Here is an 18,779-nt window from a genome sequence, read left to right on the forward strand (position 1 = left end):
CTAGCCTGCATTGCAGACAAACCCTGACTTTACCGGGATCGAGTTCGTCTCAGTGCAATGCAGGCCATCTAATCCCCAGCTGAAAAGAAATTATATATTTCTGTTAATTGAACCCACTACCGTGACCAAAATAGAACTCATACTTAGCCAATCACAGTGATTTCTAGGGTCTTTCTAGAACAACAGAATATACAGACATGACTTTATGCACGCAAAATCTCCAATACTGTATGCTTGGAATACTTAAGAATTTCCTTGAGATCGATCAAAGCTATCAGATTCACTTATCATACCTAATTTTCCAATACTTCGTGTGTAAAGATCGTGTGTGTATATTTCGGCCGAGGATATTGGCCTTCATGCCTTAAAATAAGTCACAAATATCGTCCGCTGAGTCCAATATTTATAAAATTTTATTGTAGGTCTTCGTTTTCATTACACTTTGAAAAATTTTATACCAAACTTTGCCAACACGACAACGTACGTAAAATAACGTAACACTTTCGATTTTTTATTACTAAAGAAATTCTTCTTTCGTTAGAAACGTCTAGAAACGAAAGACATAGTTACGAGTACTGTGTAAAAAAGGTTGACCTAGCTAACCGACGGGAATACACAACAAGAATACATTCACTTCGACTTATTCCGCTGATATTAGAACATACTTTAGTTATAAACCGGTCAATAACTATACTAAAACATTAACATTGAAATAATTTAGTTCTCGATATAAACTTTAAAAGTCTTTTCGTGTATTACTAATCGTTAACTTAACAGGTCAATGAACCGTCGTCCATAAATTTCAATGAATAAATATAATGTTCGATTTTAATTCGAATCTCTTTTACAAGAGAAGCTCTATTTTTAATACCTATCGTTTAATTACAGTTCTAAAATCTAAGGCCAACATATCTGTTTTGCAAGTGTGCGTAATCGTTCAAACTGTTCTTATTATTGTAAAACCATTCTCGCGTCTTCCATTGGTTTGATGAGTAGCACATAACCCGATAATTGTCTCCACTGTTATTGTCCCAAAATTCTATTCCAACTACTTTGTAGCATATGGCAAACTCCAGCTTGCAGTCTTTGATCAGAGTCGTCGGCAACGCGATCTCGAAGGAGAAAGTGTCCGTGAATCCGGCGTGAGAACCATTGACATGTTGACCAAGAATATCACGAAAGGTCGACCAGCCGTCCGTGGTGTACCGCACGACAATTCGCTTCTCATAAGCTAAATTTCGAACTTTCACAGTTCCAAACATACCAAAGTCTCGTAAAATAACGTTTTCCAAAGAAACATTTTGACTGTTCAGTCTTTCATTGAAGTCTCTTCTTTCCACCGGTTGTGTGAAATTTAAAAGTCTCGCTCTCTCCTCGCAGAAAGACCATCTTCGCTTCGGTAATCTTGCCGTTGGCGCAGGTTGCGGTAAATAAACTACAGAAACGAGAGAAAGTCCCATCGTATCTGCAAAATGAACCTTTTTGTCTTTCTTGTGGAGTTCCGAGTCACTTTTCCTGCAGGAGTTGAGTTTCACCACACAAGATTTCAAAGACGGTGTTGGAGGCATACTTCCTCGTGTAAATTTCTCTCAGGTAAACAAACGCGAGTTCAGTTCGCATAGAAATGCGTTGTCCTCTGAGAAAGGAAGAGTTTTTACACCTTCCAAACTTCCACCAGCAGAACAAACTACACACTCGAGTCACCTTAGCTAAGGATGGGCCGATACTCGATACCAAATATTCGATACATCGATATTTTGACAATTTTGAAAAGTATCGATACTTCGAAAAATATCGCACCTCGATACGCTTTCGATACTGCACACGTGACCTGAGCCTGCGGTCTTCTGGTCAGCACCTGCGGTGAAAAATACAATTTTGCTCAAAGAAATGTTGATGTTCTTGTCAATAACTGAATTTTTCTTGCCGACTTTATGTCCACACATTGCTGATGCAACAGTGAAACAAAAAGACCAAAATCAGCATTCTTGGCTAACATTTATAATGCCAGGTCTGTCCTTTGTAAGACCACGTGACAAAACAATGACATCAGGACGGAAATGACGTCATAATATCGAGATCGAGATCGATATCGAGAAAAAAGGCAAATATCGTATCGATATCGTATCGTTTTGAAAAACCAGTATCGGCCCATCCTTAACCTTAGCCCTTTCGTGCCATGCAAACCTGCACGTACAACTTTTTCACGGACTATCCATAAAGATAGTAATCTCCCCACGTGAACATTGTCAAATAACAAACAAACTATCCAATCAGCGCGATCTTCCGATCGAGATGTGCACGTGAAATCTACGTAACAAGGTATTGTATGTAGAAATGTCCGGCGTGCGGGAAGCACTGATGTGGAAATTAGTCACGCTCTCAGGAACTTCAGATCATTGTTTGGACTAGGATTTCTTTTATTTCAACCGATTTCCTTTGAAACTTGCAACTATTCCTGGGACCTTTTAAGTGAGTTTTCTTTCACAAAGTTGAGCTTTTTATCTCATTATCTTTCAGAGCACCCAGTATATTCTATATTGTTGTTAGGAAATTGGCCATGGGTGAATTCGAAGATTAGACCCCAACATGACTTTTCTTGTCCCCTCACGAAATCACGTGAAGGAAGAACACCAAACATTACTTCATAGCCATCAAATAAAGCAGGCAAAACTCCAAATTCAAAAAGATAAGCTGTACCTTATTTTCTTTACGTTTTTTGCAACTACGCGGAAAAGCTTTTGTTCGCATGCATCATCGCTTCAGCAACCAAGGAATCAAAAGTCTATTTGGTACTTCTTGAGTTTCAGAGCTGATTTTTCCCGCAGATTTGTGATGTCAGTATGAAATATCGAGGTACTCCCATTTTTCGGCTCTCAAGTCCAGTACTATTCAAGACTGACAGTATTCGTCTTTGCATGTGCACAAGATTGAGTCCGCACGTGAGGTCGCCTGACCTGAGACACACTATGGCAGGGCGCCAAAAGCGATTTCGCAACACAATGCCCATGTTGCCATAAATATTGAAACAACATTGCAATAGTTTTTGAGACAGAGGTGGCGTGGTATCAGGCGAGCGGGAGAATGGGGCAGACATTTGGAGGGTGGAGGGGGTAGGGGTGTTGACCAAATGGGGGAAGGAAAACAAGATTTTCAGCTGCATCTCCACGCCAAAGTGAAAGTTTCAAATTGTGTTGATAGATCAGCAAGTAGAGGGTGTTCGTGTAGACATTTTCTGGACAACCCTGCATAACGCTAACCGATATTACAAACAAAGCAAAACAAATGAAATTTATTTAGCAGAAAAATATAATTTATACGCTGCATTTTTGTGCCTTATAGTCACACTTGCTAGAAGCAAAGGGCCATTTTGGCTTGTTACCGTGTACCAGATGAAGATAAGCAGGGAAATGAGTTTTACACGAAATAAACGACTGCAATAATATTGCCTCGCACCTCCTCGCTTCAATGTTTTTTGAATTGATTTAGAGAACAGAGATTTTTTTTACAATCTAGGTAAAACGAACGGACTTGGAAAACGAAACCAACCGTCATTTTGTCCACTTAACAAGCTCACACGAGGCGGAACAGTGTACCAAGGGCCCTAATTGTATAGTCTAACTTATAAATCGCCTAAAACAGCAACCTCTCAACGACATCAGCTGAAGTCCAAATGTCATAGAAGAGACACGGATCCATTGCTAAGAAGAGGTGCTACTGCACTGTAGCGCATGATGTGCTGTGCTCCGCTCTCCAAGTCGATTGGATCCTCCCTGATAAAAGAAAAGAACATAAAACTTATAGACTGGTCTGTAACCGTTTACACAAAGTAAAACTTCGTCTAGGGAGGTCCGCCTTAAACAGGTGCTTAAAGGGACTATGTCACGGGGATTTCTCAGATTTTTGGTCTAAACTGATCTAGGCAACTTTACCTATGAAAAACATTATCTTTGAATATTTAACTGAAGATGTAACCTTTATTTGGGGATAGAAATCAATCTTCGGCTATAAATATCGATATTGAAGGCGCGCGGAAACAACTTGAAAACGTTGGCTAACGTTTTAATTGCAATACATTTCCATCCGAGCCATTCACAGCCAAACGCGCTTGTAAACGGTTTTTGAAGCAATTGTTAATAAAAATGGACCATTATTTTCGTACGACACAAACATAAACTTTGGCTGATCAAAAATCTGTTAAAATCCGTGACATAGTCCTTTTAACTACAGAAATTTTGAAGTTGTCAATAATAGTAGTATTTTGTGGTAAGTTAGAAATGTTCGCGCGACGCGAGCTACTAACATGGACATCAGAGGTATTAGTATGAAAACCTACTAGAATTAGAGTGCTTTCCATTTGTGTGGAAAAAACCGGTGAGAATTTTCCGACAAACGGAGCAGTACAATTTTTCAACATAATGGTATCGGGGGTGGAAGTGGAATCATTGGACTTTGGATATTCATGATTCCTGTCTTATTTTACCTCGATGATTCATGATTCATTAATAAATTTTATTCAATATTCATGATTCATTTTCATTCTTTTCACCCAGCTTTCAAAATAACGTGTTACCAGTTTCTGGTTGCGCATTCCGGTTTCCTGCTAACAGAGCCTCCTTTCCAAGTGGAGACTCTTCTGGCATGGAATTATGCCGGAAACCGATGTTAAATATTTTCAGTCATCAAATTATTTCTAAATATTCACTGTGGGTAACATACTTGATCACTGTAAAGTTAGTATTAAAGGGATGAAGATGTGAAGCCAAAGGTACAGTTTTTTTTTTCTATTGCTTTCCTATAGGGGGGTCTGGGGGCATGCTCCCCCAGGAAATTTTGAAAATAAGACGCTCAAAAATGCGATTTTAGGCCATTTCTGGAACACATTTGTTAAGAATTTAGTAAAATGACCCATCAGTTTAATTTTTGTTACATTCTATATTCACAAGCATTCAATATCGATGGAAGAATTCATTTGTTATTCATGATTCTTTTGGCCATCTCCGTTATTCATGATCTACATCTACATCTACATATAATTAGGTCGGTAAAAATCTTAAGATATCACACCAACCGTTAAAAACTAAAATGAATGTTAAAAATGTAAAAACTAAATAAAACTAATGATTCCCAAGTTTTAAACACAAAGATTCATGATTCCTACCAATTTTACAGCTATGATTCATGATTCCGCTTGAAAGTTTTCCAGTGAAAAGGACCGTTCCATTTTTATTTTTCGCCGGATCAGCCGCGTATTTCATCGAGGAGCATGGTAATAGTGCGAAAAAGCAAAATGATACAGTGATATTCCGAGCATTCCGTAAAAAAACAAACAGAAAAGGGAATTGTTATTCCATTTCCCGAAAATTTTCCGGTGGGAAGGATCGTTCCATTTCTTTTTTTCACTCTAGCAACTGGTTTCAAAAAATGGCAAGCGCTCTTAGAAAATCGCGTGACTAGTGCCAGTGCCAAACAGCGCGTGAACCCGGAGGAAGTGGTATAAAAATTGATTTTTGAAAAATCAAGAGAAACGTAACCTTCTTAGTCATTGTACGTATGGGATTTCCGTTGACGTCAAGAAAATATTGATTGCAGAAGTGCATGACCGCTACAAACAACATGTTACATGAAACTAACTTTCCCGCCAAAATGTATCGCTCTTGTGAAAGTTACACAATGTACCGCAAATAGCCCCCAGCCAAAGTAGCAATAAAATTTCATGGTTGTTATGAAACCCTGAAAGTGGCAACCTCAAACGCAACTTGACTTGGTTACGAGAAACAATGGAAATAACAGATATGAGGCGGTATCAAAATTATGTGGTATTTGTTTTAGGTGACCATTATTCCAAAGGCAGAAAATTACTATTTTGATGTAATATAAATTCTTTTCAAGAGATTTATCCTGTTTAAATTGAAACATTTTCATTTTATTATAGATAACGTATAAAACGCATTTACAAAAATATATAACTGTAATTGTGTTGTATAAAACATGAATAACCTTGTTCTTTTTCCTCAATAAACCAAACCAAATTTTGCACAAAAATCCTGTTCTTGAGCAACTTGCAAAGTATAGTTAAATATGCTCCCCCCGGGGGTATCCCTATAGTGGACCTTATGAGAGGCTCCGCCTAAAAGGGGTGCCTTTTTCAGGCCATAGGTATATAAAAGGGTAGGGAAAATATATAAAAGGGTATAGGGAAAACTGTCATCTAGGTAATCAAAACGGTCTTTCAAAATATCTCAAACAGACCTACCGTACAGTTCATCAAAATACAGAAAAAGTATCCCTGCTGTAGGTATGTGAAGGGGTAGTATTTTCTATCAAAGTTATACATGAAATGCTTAAAACTTTTCCTATCAAAAATGGTATATCAAAGGATAAGGGTTTGGATCTCAGGCAGAGCCCCCTCCCCTTGGATGCACTGTAAATATTTTATATCACCATATCAATATCACATACTCAGGGTCAATCATGACTTGCTCCTGATTTTCCAAAACCTTCAGAAACACATATTTGTCCATGTTTGGCCTTGGAACTAAAAAAGAAAAGTCAAATAGAGAAATATTAACATCATAAATTTATCCACAGTGGTACATGTTGAAGATTCTGATCAATACTGCAAGTCACAGTGGAGGCAGAGAAACTGGAGTTAGTAAGCAGCTATGCTGATGGGCCATCCTCCCAGGGGGGTACTCCGGCTTGTAAATGACGGGGATGATCGAATGAAGGCAAAACTCAGGACCCAAAAAAATCCCCCAAAAAATCCCTTGTCAAATTACCCCTAAATTGCCAGGAGGGGCAATAACGCTCGAGTTTGATTACCTTATTCTTACTAAATTTCGCGAGTACTTAATTTCGCGAAAAATCAAGAGCCATATTTCGCGAGTACTTAATTTCGCGATTTTGAGAGAAAGGTACAATTGGAGTGTATTAAATTTCGCGATTTTTATCTATTTTTCAATATGAAGCTTTGAACTCGAAACTGTAACAACATTATTAATATGAAAGTCATCGTAAAAACAGCAAACAAAACAATATACACACAACAAAACATAAGGCATTCAACAGTCTAAATACCTGATACATTCATCTACGACTAGCAAGAGCGAGATTTTGAGGAACTTAATTGGCGGCAGAGAACAGTTCGAACAGTGCGACTGATAGAGTGGTAGATAACTAATGGAAAAAATTAAACAAAAAACTCCTAAACATGAAGCTCAGACATGTTGGAATAACTATAAAACACATCGAGTTTCATTATTTTTTTATATTATCAGTAAGATATTAAATTTCGCGATTTTAAACTTCGCGTGTCCTATATTTCGCGAGTATTAAATTTCGCGAAATCGCGAAATTTAGTACTCGCGAAATTAAGTGAGAATAAGGTATTCATCTTACCATAAATACGCCAAGGCCGCGCCAAAGCACTTAAGTTCGTTTTTAATACCCCCAAAAAATCCCCTATTTGGATCAAGTCACCCAAAAAACACTTGCAAATTTTCCAACCCAAAAAAATCCTTCGATCATCCCCGTCATTTACAAGCCGAAGTACCCCCCCTGGGGCCATTCTTTTCTGATTCCTTGGACTTGAGCAGCCTCTGTGAGAATAAGTACAGTCAACTCTCTCTTAACGAATACCTCTAGGAGACGGACACCTCTACAAGACGGACACGCTGTTGTTGGTCCTGTCCCTGCCATTTTTCAGTCATTTTACTGTAACTAAACTTCCTACAAGACGGACACCTCTCTAAGACGGACAGTTGGAGCCTGTCCGGAAGGTGTCCGTTTTAGAGAGTTGACTGTATATTCACTGTGCAGACACTATCCAGGAACTTCCAACAAACTTACCTGATTTTTTTCTGTCAATATTCTGCATGTTTGCTGGCATGTTCTGCAAAGCTAAGGACTTAAACAGACCCTCCATGTTGTCAGCATACCTGCAAAAACCAAGTTCATATCACTAAGTAAGATAAGGAAATTATACTTATTATTTACGGGGGTTTGTGGTCTTTTTAGTTGATTTTTAGTTCTTAGCACTGTCTCTTTGCAGTTTGCTTTACCACTTGGCTGAAGAACTTTTACCCAACCTTTGGAAAAACCCCTCTCCCCCTCTAAAAAACACTGGGGTGATGAGTTATGGAAGAAGGCACAAATATGTATACTTCTCTGTCAGTCTTGTAGGGAGGGGCAGTGGCCTAATGGTTAGCGCGCTCGACTCCGAGTCGACCGGCCCGGGTTCGAGGCCTGGCCAGGGCGCTGCATTGTGTTCTTGGGCAAGACACTTTACTCTCATAGTGCCTCTCTCCACCCAGGTGTATAAATGGGTACCGGCGAATTTACTGCTGGGGGGTAACCCTGCGATGGACTAGCATCCCACCAGGGGGGAGTAGCAATACTCCTAGTCGCTTATGCTGGGTCTCCGGTTGGGACTTTATTTACTACTGTCAGTCTTGCAAAATACAAAATACAGATGGAATGTGGAATTCACATTAGAAAGCTTAATATATACAGTATTTTGACTCACTCTTTAGCATACTGCAGCTCCTCTGGAGATAATCGAGAGGGTTCACTTTCTTCCCTTGCTGCCTCTTGTTCAAGAACATGAACAACATGCTTTTCAATCTAACCAAGTGAAGATTGCAAAGTTAAGTTAAGACTATCCAACTCCACTTAGACAAGTACTTCTTCAAGGAACCAATCAATGAATCAACAACATTCAGTCAGTGGGTTGGTTTGCCAGTGGGTTCAAAACTTCCAGAATATACCAACCTTTTCTATTCTTTTCCGTGTATAACTGCTCAGTACAAATCGTATTCTGTCAATCTACAAATATTATGAAGAAAAAGTATTAGAAAAAGAACAATATAGTAGCTACAATGTACATCGACTGTACATGAAATTGATTGTGACTGGAATACAGTAAAAGCTCGTCATTGTTAAGGCTGCCCCACTTCTCTTTTACATCTCTCTCTAAAAAGCCTCCCCTCTATAACTGCAAAGCCAAATGATCAGATTGTGAGTTTTCAGAAGTCAATTACTAGTGGGATATGCTAGTGAAGCTCTTGTAAGCAGACACCCTCGGGCCCGAAAAAGTTCGTGGGGGCGTTAAGTTTGGCGGGGGGGGGGGAGGGCGGGGGGCAAAAGGGGGGAGGAAGAAAAAAAAATTTTTTAGGGGGTTGATATAAAAAAAAAAAATTGGGAAAAAAAAAAAAGGGATAATGAAAAAAAAAAAGGGGGGGGTATTATTTTTAGCAACTATTTCTCACCTCTAACTTATGCAATGAAGCTACAACATCTCCTTGTTTGACTTTCTTCAAATTTCCCTCCTGTAATTTGTTAAGATATAATAAAGTAAGATAGAAAGTACATGTGGTTGGTTGGGGGTATTGATAGGTGATTCAAATTTGCCCTTGTAGGGGGAGGGGAGGAATTGAAAGGAAGTGCAAATGACATGGAAATTTGAAACTTGCCATTTCTTTAATCTGATCCAACATGCATTCAACAAGATCAGCTTTACTCTCCAAAAGTTCAGGAGCAAACTTTTCATTCATCCAGGCCTAAAGAAAAAAGTAAATCAAATAGCATTTTGAATCTGGTTGCATTGAGGAAGGGTGACCCTCCTTGAAGGATAATGCAGGTCTACTGATTTTTTTCTGATTTTTTCCCTCTATAACAGACACCTTCGGGAACATCATTTGGGTCCATAAAAGAGAAAGTCCGTAGTAGCGAGAGTTATTTTCAGTAATTCTTATTTGCCGGGACTTCAACTCCTATCTGTAATAATGGGGTGACTGTTATAGCGAAGTGTCCGCAAGGTGAGAGTTGACTTTATCGGGAGGCAGGGTCGCCTAGTGGTTAGTGTGCTGGACTCTGGATTGAGGGATCTGGGTTTGAGCCCTGGCAGGGGGCTGCTCTGTGTTCTTGGGAAAGACACTTTACTTTCATATTGCCTCTCTCCACCCAGGTGTATAAATGGGAAATGGGTACAGGCGAATCAAATGCTGGTGGTAACCCTGCAATTGACTAGCATCCCATCTAGAGAGGTGTAGAAATACTCCTAGTCACTTCATGCTATGGAAACTGAGATAAGCTTCAGCCTGATGGGCCACTAGGCGCAAACACAGACTTTTAACATTTTAAATAGTGCAACAAAATAAGATAAGACTGTTTCAGCTTGTGTCCATAACAAGCGGACGAGTGACCTCCTTGGATTGGAAACATCAGTAATTGCCCCACTAAATATGCTTGGGGATAGGGGAATGACGGGGACGGGGGGGGGGGGGGGACATTGCAGTTATTGACATTAAAAAATAAGGGAAGCCTTAGCCAAGCGGCCCTTTTTTTTAAATTTTTTTTTTTTTTATTTTTATTTATTTTATATTTTTTTTTTTTCCCCCTTATTGTTCTCGGGGCCCCCCCCTTTTTCCCCCCTTTTAGGGGGCCGGGGGGAAAAAGGGAAAAAAAAAATAAAATATAAAAAAAAAAGCCGGGTAAAACCCCAGCCCAACCACAACCCCCATGAGATGAAAGTCAAACAAGTGGCCAAAACGCTTCAGTAACTTCTATGTAAATGTGAAATTTGGACTGTAGGGGAGGAGGGTACATTTTATACGCAGCTTGAAAGTTAGTCACAGATACTTTCTTAGTGACCCGCAGTGAGTGATCATGAGCTTCATATTTATAATATAGAAACACATAATATAAAATTTTTTTTTTTTTTTATTTTTTTTTTTTTTTTTAAATTTTTTTAGTAAAAAATTTTAAGTGTTAGGGTACTCAGCAGCCGCTTCAAGAAAACTTTAGATGAATTACACTATAAATATAAGCTAAAGTATAATAAAAAAGAAAAAAAAAAAAAACAGCTTACGTTTTCAAGTTGAACGAGAACTTCTGCGGCAGTGACCTCAATTTCTTCGTCGCTATCGCCGCCTCCTGTGGCTTCTCCACTCATTAGAAAGTCGTCTTCCTCGCTGTGAGCCATAGTAATATAACGACCCTACTACTTACATTAGTTTCAAAGTTGTGCCTCAACTATATATTCGGATTTGAAGAGGAAGAAAATCGGAGCAAACTGCCGCCATGTTGAAAGAAAATTTGGCGCGAACCATCTTGGTGCCCAGACTATCTCTGCCGCTGATTCCGGGCGATACCCAGTCTTCCCGCTCAATGATGGCGGCCTTCAATGGAACTTTGAACAGCACTGAAATTGATCAAAACTACATTTGAGGGCCGAATAATTCGTTGTTATCATCACCGACGTGTTTCATTTTTACCTATAAACCACGTCCGAAGTGTTAGATTGTATTCCATGTAAGATTTCTCGCAATAGACTGTCTTCAACCCAGCCAACGCTTCGAATTTGCTGGGTCATCATCATTATTGCACCGGCTTCTTCCCGGCTTTCTCAAGCTTCGCTGGCATTATAATATTCTGGTGGATTCAATTATCTAAGATAGAACATGGAAGGAGTAAAGAAAGTTTATAACGACATTCCAAAGCCACTCCGCGATGATCGGTTGTATCGTGGTTTAGAACTGAACAACAACATGAAAGTTCTTGTGATCAGTGATCCCTTGACAGATAAATCGGCAGCGGCTTTAGATGTACACATTGGTAAGATATTTTAATACGAAAACAGAATTTAACTTTTATGAAAAAAATTCTTGATGTTTATAAAATGTTGAAAAACTGCACTACAGTTTATACTTGGTGTACTTTTTGAAGACCTTTTAGTACTTTATTCCCGGCGTATCACACCGAAGAAATCGAAAAATCTCTAACGAACGATTTCGATTTTGTTCGTCACGAAGAAATCGGACAACATTTTTTTAGTTCATTTCGCACCGCCAGTAATAAAATGTGAACCTAGAGCGAGTAAAAAACAGTATCGATTCTTTTCTTTTATTTATCCTAAAAGCGAAAATATTTTGAGCAACTACCACCTGAATTTTCGCGACACTTAATTTCCATCTAAAAAAAACAATAAGTGTTCAAACAGCTGATATATATCAACAAAAAAAATATTTATACCCGAAGGAATTCTTATGATGTTCTGACCAGAACCCCGCCCACCGTGCTCCAGCCCTTGAGAAGTGTGCCGAAAAAAGTCGCTCCCGATGCGCCCGTCGAGTGCTATGTAGCCGCGCGCCCACAATCCATGGGAGAAGGTGCCGCCGTTGAACATTTAACCGACAAAAAAGAAATAAAGGAAACAGATGCGCAGCCCAGGGCATTTATCCCCGTGACAAAATGAAGGAACTGACCGCCAAGCAAGTCGTCATACGACGTAAGTCCTTGTTTTTTGACGACCGAACTATGACCGGCTTCGCGTCATTGTTCGTTACTTTTTTTTGTGAGTTCAATTAGTTCGAGCGTTCGAGAGTTCGAAAACCGAACGTTCGATGTGATACGCCGGGTTTATTGTGGTAAATAATAAATTAAATAAGGGGCTAGGAGTAGTGTATCCTGAATTTCAGACGCCCTCTCTGGTCGCCTGCTTCTGAGAAAAGAAGAAATCAACCAATCAAAATCACTACCTAGTTTTCAGGGAGGTGATGTCACCGGATGACATTAGACTGAGGGGGATTTTTTTTCAGGCATCCCTACCCAGAAGCAGGCGACCACCCTCTGAGGGACGTCTGAAATTCAGGCTAGGGGTGGTGAGGGGGAGGGACAAGTTTGGGGTAATTTTATGGATCTGCTTGCACTATCCTCACCCTGTTCGAACTAAAACCATGCTGATTTTATTATTCTGTTTCAAATGTATTTAAAAATAAGAAAAATTTATTACCTTTCTATAACTGATTAACGGCCACTTAACCATAACCAGCAGTGGAGGACTGCCGGTCCATTGCATGGCCTGCTCTAGGCTGTAAGGCATGAAACTGATATTTACTGAGTGAGTCAAACATGTATCACTATGGTGCTTGTATTTACAAGTATCTTTAGCAGAGCAGTGCTTTCAGTAAGCACAATTGCTGACAAAAAATGTCAGCTACTTCCCACTCCTTTGCTCAGAAAAGTCAGCTACTTTTTTCTCTAAATTGAGGTATGCATAAGAAATAAAAAAAATCATTCAAACAGTCCATTCTTTGAGGGATAAACACTTAACGTTTTGACTTATGGCGTACAAAGGCACTTACCTCATCCATGGTTTATTTTTTGTGTTTCCAAGGCAGTATGAGTGATCCAGATGAACTACCAGGTCTTGCTCATTTCTGTGAGCACATGTTGTTTTTAGGCACAGAAAAGGTGAGAATACTTCCTTCATCCTTTAATACGAACAGTTCTATTAAGCCTCCCCCCCCCCCCCTTTAAGCCCCTTTCTCTAAAACCTCCCTGTCTGGAAGTTCTTCCCTAGATGGTAAATCATGACAATTAATTTTATGAACAAGGAAACACAGCAATTTACCCTCTAGGCATTCATGCACTACATCTACATACAGTATTGTAAGTTGCTATTTTGTGGAAATGTTACCAAAAAGCAATAAAATGTCAAAAAGTCCACTCCTTTTCTTTCATAAATTATGTATGCTAACTGATATCCCCCCTCCCCTCATCTCTAGACAGCCTCATTCCCAGTCAAAAGGTCTTAAAAAGAAATAAGCACCCAAGGGGCTCAATAGAGCTTTTATCATAGTTTTTACTAGAAAACAAATAATATAAAGAAACAGAATTGGAAAGCCTTAAATCACAAGCCTTCAATAATAAATTAAGTTTGCACAAGAAGCATAATAATATATATATGTATAAAAAAAAAATCAAGATAAAACTATATACAATTCATACACTGGCACCCAGCAAACTTCATGCCATTTAAACTGGCTCGAAAATGTGCCAAGGTGGTTGAGGATTTGGCGTTAGCTGGCAACTGGTTCCACAAGTGAGCAATTAAATACAGAAAGCAGTTGTGAATGACAAGGCTGTTATATGGGGGCTGCACAACATTTGAGCCTCTACCTCGTAAATTATAATTAGTTAACCTAGGTGTAAAAAACTGGGAAATATAATTTGGGTCATAATTATAATGTAATAGTAATGTAATTAATTTTATTGTACTAAATAGCCGTGCATTTTTAACATGAGCCCCTGGCTCGGGAGATTGGGCAACCACTCCCAACGTTTCCGACTTTAAATAAAATACCTATACCTATAGCTATACCTATATTATTGTAATAGCAAGGATCAGAACATTAAATGTTCTGTATATGCAATATCACAAATGATCAGAATTTTTGTCTGACCATTGGTGTTATTGCATGCACAGTGTTTAAAATGAATGGACTCTCCTGATTGTATTAATTTTATGATGCCATCACTTGACTAGTGAAAAACCATTGATTAGCATCCTTTCTTATTTCAGTAAACTACTACTAACCTGTATTAACAAACAAGCAGGCTCATCATGAAAATAACAGTGTCATGCTAAATAATATAACTATTCAAAATCCAAAATGTGTACCTTTTTGAGTTCCTGAATTCTGCAATTTCATTGTGTATTTAACACTTCTTGACTATTTTTTTTTTACCTTAAAGTATCCATCAGAGAATTCATTCACTCAGGTAGGTGCTTTCTACAAGACAGTAATTGGGTTTAGAGTTTAAAGAACACTCTAATTTGAATTTTCCATGGCTTTTGTGAGAATCACAACAGGTCTTTCCTAATTCGTGCTTGGATGTGTTGTGGTTCAGTTTAACCCTTGGCACAATTTGGGATTCTCCTCTGTTTCATATTCATTATCATAATTATATATTTACCATACACCAGAACAAAGGAAATACCAAATTGTAGTTAAAGTTAAATCTCTTCGCACCATGAGGTGCATAAGACCCGGACATCTTCCCTCCACTGCTGGTGGTTGCTTGCTGCCTGTCTTGCTCTTGTCCATGTCTTCCATCTGTCTCTCTCCTACTCTACAGTGTGATGCCGGGTTGTTTTGGGTCTGCCTCTGTTCTCTTCCTCTCCTGCCCCCATCCAAAAGGCAACAGCACAATCATTGTTCACTTCATCCCTCAAGACACGTCCAATCCAACACGATCTCTTCCTTCTCATCTCCTCGTTTATTGGGTCTGCTCCTGTCATCCCCAGCACTTTCTTGTTTGTCACATGCTGCTGCCGTCTGATGCGGACGATTCTTCTAAAGGCACTTTGTCTGGAAGGTGTCAAGCTTCTTCTCCTCTCCCTTTGTCATCTCCTACATTTCACAGCTGCCGTAGAGAAGCACTGAAAGCACTAGTAGCGTCTTGAAAAGCATTGCCTTTGTCTTCCTGCTAATGTCTCTTGCTCTTTAGATCTTGTTGAGCCAGTTAATTAACTTGCATTCGCCAGTGCTGTCCTCTTCTTGATGTCTAGTGTTTCTCCTGTCCTTTGTCACTTGCACCCCAAATTGTACCAAGGGTGAAATTAAACCAGAACAGATTTTCTTCCTTGTTCACCTTTCATTAGTCTTTGATGTTGCAAAAGTCTTTGTTAGCCAATAACATACTCGAGGCCTTCCAAGGGGTAAAAGCGACATGACCCTGAATTCTGGCGACACAGGAACATTAAGTCTAACAGTGACAAGCAACATCATTATGGCACTGAAATGTGACAGCGACAAAGTGTGACAGCAACACAATAGCAGGAAAAACGACAGCAACATTTACAGCTGTTGCCTCGGCGACATTGGTTCCCAGAAACATGTCGCATCGCGACACAGGAACCCACCTTGGAAGGCCTTGTACTTGATGAACATGAACCTTTTCATAATTTTTATTAGTGAATAAAGAATCATTTTACATGAATTTTGAACCCTTCTCGTAAATTATAACTGACAGTGGTGGACAAATTTTACTTTGCAGTTTTTAAGTGAGAATGGTGGAGCTTCTAATGCTTTCACTGGTGCAGAACACACAAACTTTTACTTTGATGTCAAACATGAGTGTTTGCATGAAGCATTGGATAGGTAAGTTACCGTGTAATTTGTCCAAAATTAAATTATAATTTAAAATAAATGCCACTTAAAATTTAAGTTTCTATTAATTATTGAAATTTCAGGTTTGCACAGTTCTTCCTTTGCCCGTTGTTTAATTCAGATGCAACAGACAGAGAGGTTAATGCTGTTGAGTCAGGTAGACAAAATAATAATCAAACAAACAAGTGTTCAGTTTTATAATTATTGCTACATGCAATTTATTGTTCTGGTTGTAATTTATCTGCAGTGCTATTTTTACCAGTTGCAGAGAAATTTTGTTTCATAGTAAGAATACAGTAAACACCCGCGTTTAAGAACCTAGTGGTTTAAGAACCTGCTGGCAGAAATTTGCCATTTTAATACCCCAAAATATAAGAACCTGTTTAGCCAAGCAAATTTCAGCAGGTTCTTATATGTGGGTTATAGAAAATTTTGTATGAACATTTTTAACAGAACATCCCTAACTGTATTTACAAATAAAGAAAAGACAGATTCACATAGACTGTAATTGTCTTCTTTGGACCTTGCATGAGGCTTGAAGCAATACAGTTATCAGTGAGTTATGAATAAATGCTGCATAATGAAGGACCAAACCCATTTTTTTTTCTTCTCGTACAATCAAAAACTATGGCTCCTCGTTAGAAATTAAGAACCTTATTAAGAACCTACTTAGCCTAAATTACCAATAACTACCCCCAAATACAAGAACCTATTTTGCCAAACTAAGAAAATTGTAGGTTCTTACACGCGGGTGTTTACTGTATTTTATTTTTTGAATGGAGATGCTGAGGTTTGATAGCATGACAATGTTGAGCATTTTCTTTTTTTTTCTGCAGAGCATCATAAGAACGTGTTGAGTGATTCCTGGAGACTGAATCAGCTAGACAAGTCTTCAGTTAATCCAGCTCATCCATACAGTAAATTTGGATCAGGTATTGTAGAATATATAAGTAGTAAAATATATGATTTTGTTGGAATTAATGGATACAGGATTAAATGTAATTACTTTCATGACAAAATTATACAATTTACCATTGATTAGATTATCTCCACCTACATGTAATTCCATGCTTTTCTAAATTTAAGTAATGCAATCAGTTTAAGTATTTTCTATCTTAGGCTGTTTTATATATGACTCACAGCTCTGTTATGTATAATCCTAGGTAACAAGCTCACCCTTGAAACAAGACCGAAGGAAAAAGGACTTAGTGTACGTGATGAATTACTCAAATTTCACAGCTCATCTTACTCTGCGAATATCATGGCATTGGCTGTTCTAGGCAGAGGTATTAATTATCAATTATAAAATTATTAATTTCATATAATATGGCAACATTGCAAGATGATCCCTAACTAGGGTACCTCAAGAACCTTAAAGTTACTGTTTGCCACTTTTCTATATAATTATTATTTAGTATTCTTTTATGGTTGCATTGCTACATGTATGTGCAAATATTTTTTTCTCCAGATTCACTTGATGACCTGACAAACCTGGTTATAAAGCTCTTTTCATATGCCGAGGATAAAAATGTTCCAATTCCCGAGTTTCCCTAACACCCTTATGGTGATGAACAATTGCAGGTAAGAGAGAAGCTAGATAGAGATGAAATGCCACACATAATTTTGTGTGATCTCATGGTGAAATAAAACCTGAGGATGAAAGACATTTTTATAATTCAGAGTGTAGGAGTCATTGATATCATTTTTCTCGTAATCGTTGATGACATCGCCATCATTAGGGCTGATCATCATTGTTAGCTTAATTTTCCTGTAGTTCAGAAAGTATACAGTAAACACCCGCATATAAGAACTTAATGGATTAAGAACATCAGGCTGAAATTTGGCCAATAAAGCCCAATTTTTATAAGAACAAGATCAGCCTGAAAAATTCAGCGTGTTCTTATAAAATGGAAAAGGTGTCATAATTACATAAAAAACAAGTGATTTTATTTATCATTACCTATAAGGACAGCCAATCATCTCATCTATAGGCGCAATGATACAGTATTGATTGTGATCATTAAAATCAAAGAATATTATTAATTTATGCTAATTTTACATCTAGGGGCATTTTTGGGTAGTACCGGTATTACTAATATAGAAATTTAAGAACATTTTAAGAACACTTTGAGGCTGATTTGTCACTAAGCACCCATTAGATAAGAACCCGATCAGCCTGACCTCCGAAATCATATGTTCTTATATGCGGATGTTTACTGTATATTTGTACGGCTGTTAAAATCAATTCTTTTGTAATTTATCAATTAAAATGGTGTGAGGGTCACCCATCAATAGCTTGAAAAATTGAGTCCTGAGCAGTCCCAGAGGGTGACAGATGGTGGCCATTTACATTGCAAGCAATGATAACAATAACCATTCTGTTGGAAAACATTAACCTACAGCTCGGCATACACAACATTTAAACATTTTCTGTATTAGACTTGTTTGATACTAAGTGAGCTACAGACAGTACTAATAAATTTATTTATTTATTTTTGTATAATGATTTTGATAATTAATTAATTTATTATTTTTCTATAATCTAATTTTTATGTCCTATTTTGCTTTCAAAGGTAGAATTTAAAGTGCTTCCAATTAAAGATATAAAACACCTTAACATTTCATTCCCCATCCCTGATGTTAGCCCACACTATGATAGTAAGGTAAGCAAATTTTATTTAAGCATCTTATGTAAACACGCAATGTGACTTATTTAATTAAGCTGTGTTGTGTAATAAATTATGACTATTCTGGCATGACTAGCTCACTAATTATGATACCGGTAACACTGTTATGAAGATTAAAGCTGCTGATGACATTGAG

The 18,779-nt window shown here is 38.1% G+C and overlaps 3 protein-coding genes across 3 annotated transcripts in view; 1 reads left to right on the top strand and 2 right to left on the bottom strand.

The window, feature by feature from the left end:
• Positions 1–395: 395 nt before the first annotated feature.
• LOC144643233 (protein phosphatase 1 regulatory subunit 3B-like) lies at positions 396–2,288 on the bottom strand. Its single transcript, XM_078502430.1, has 2 exons — positions 2,163–2,288; positions 396–1,704 (listed from the first exon to the last, which is right to left on the bottom strand). The coding sequence occupies exon 2, from the start codon at positions 1,566–1,568 to the stop codon at positions 891–893; it is 678 nt and encodes a 225-aa protein (XP_078358556.1). The 5' UTR covers positions 1,569–1,704; positions 2,163–2,288; the 3' UTR covers positions 396–890.
• A 991-nt stretch (positions 2,289–3,279) lies between these two features.
• Positions 3,280–11,107, bottom strand: LOC144643234 (DNA replication complex GINS protein SLD5-like). The gene is made up of 8 exons (XM_078502431.1): positions 10,871–11,107; positions 9,474–9,560; positions 9,270–9,329; positions 8,773–8,826; positions 8,528–8,625; positions 7,852–7,940; positions 6,463–6,538; positions 3,280–3,773 (listed from the first exon to the last, which is right to left on the bottom strand). The coding sequence occupies exons 1-8, from the start codon at positions 10,982–10,984 to the stop codon at positions 3,677–3,679; spliced, it is 675 nt and encodes a 224-aa protein (XP_078358557.1). The 5' UTR covers positions 10,985–11,107; the 3' UTR covers positions 3,280–3,676.
• A 66-nt stretch (positions 11,108–11,173) lies between these two features.
• Positions 11,174–18,779, top strand: part of LOC144643226 (insulin-degrading enzyme-like) — a 32,769-nt gene continuing 25,163 nt past the window's right edge. Inside the window, exons 1-9 of the mRNA XM_078502423.1 lie at positions 11,174–11,616; positions 13,178–13,254; positions 14,539–14,565; positions 15,844–15,947; positions 16,040–16,113; positions 16,793–16,888; positions 17,120–17,242; positions 17,425–17,537; positions 18,530–18,619. Of these exons, the coding sequence (XP_078358549.1) occupies positions 11,463–11,616; positions 13,178–13,254; positions 14,539–14,565; positions 15,844–15,947; positions 16,040–16,113; positions 16,793–16,888; positions 17,120–17,242; positions 17,425–17,510 (741 nt within the window). The 5' untranslated portion in view covers positions 11,174–11,462 and the 3' untranslated portion in view covers positions 17,511–17,537; positions 18,530–18,619. The remainder of the gene's footprint in view (positions 11,617–13,177; positions 13,255–14,538; positions 14,566–15,843; positions 15,948–16,039; positions 16,114–16,792; positions 16,889–17,119; positions 17,243–17,424; positions 17,538–18,529; positions 18,620–18,779) is intronic.

Source organism: Oculina patagonica, chromosome 2 (genome assembly GCF_052425735.1).
Source record: "Oculina patagonica isolate OP01 chromosome 2, crgOcupat, whole genome shotgun sequence".
NCBI classification, from domain to species: domain Eukaryota; kingdom Metazoa; phylum Cnidaria; class Anthozoa; order Scleractinia; family Oculinidae; genus Oculina; species Oculina patagonica.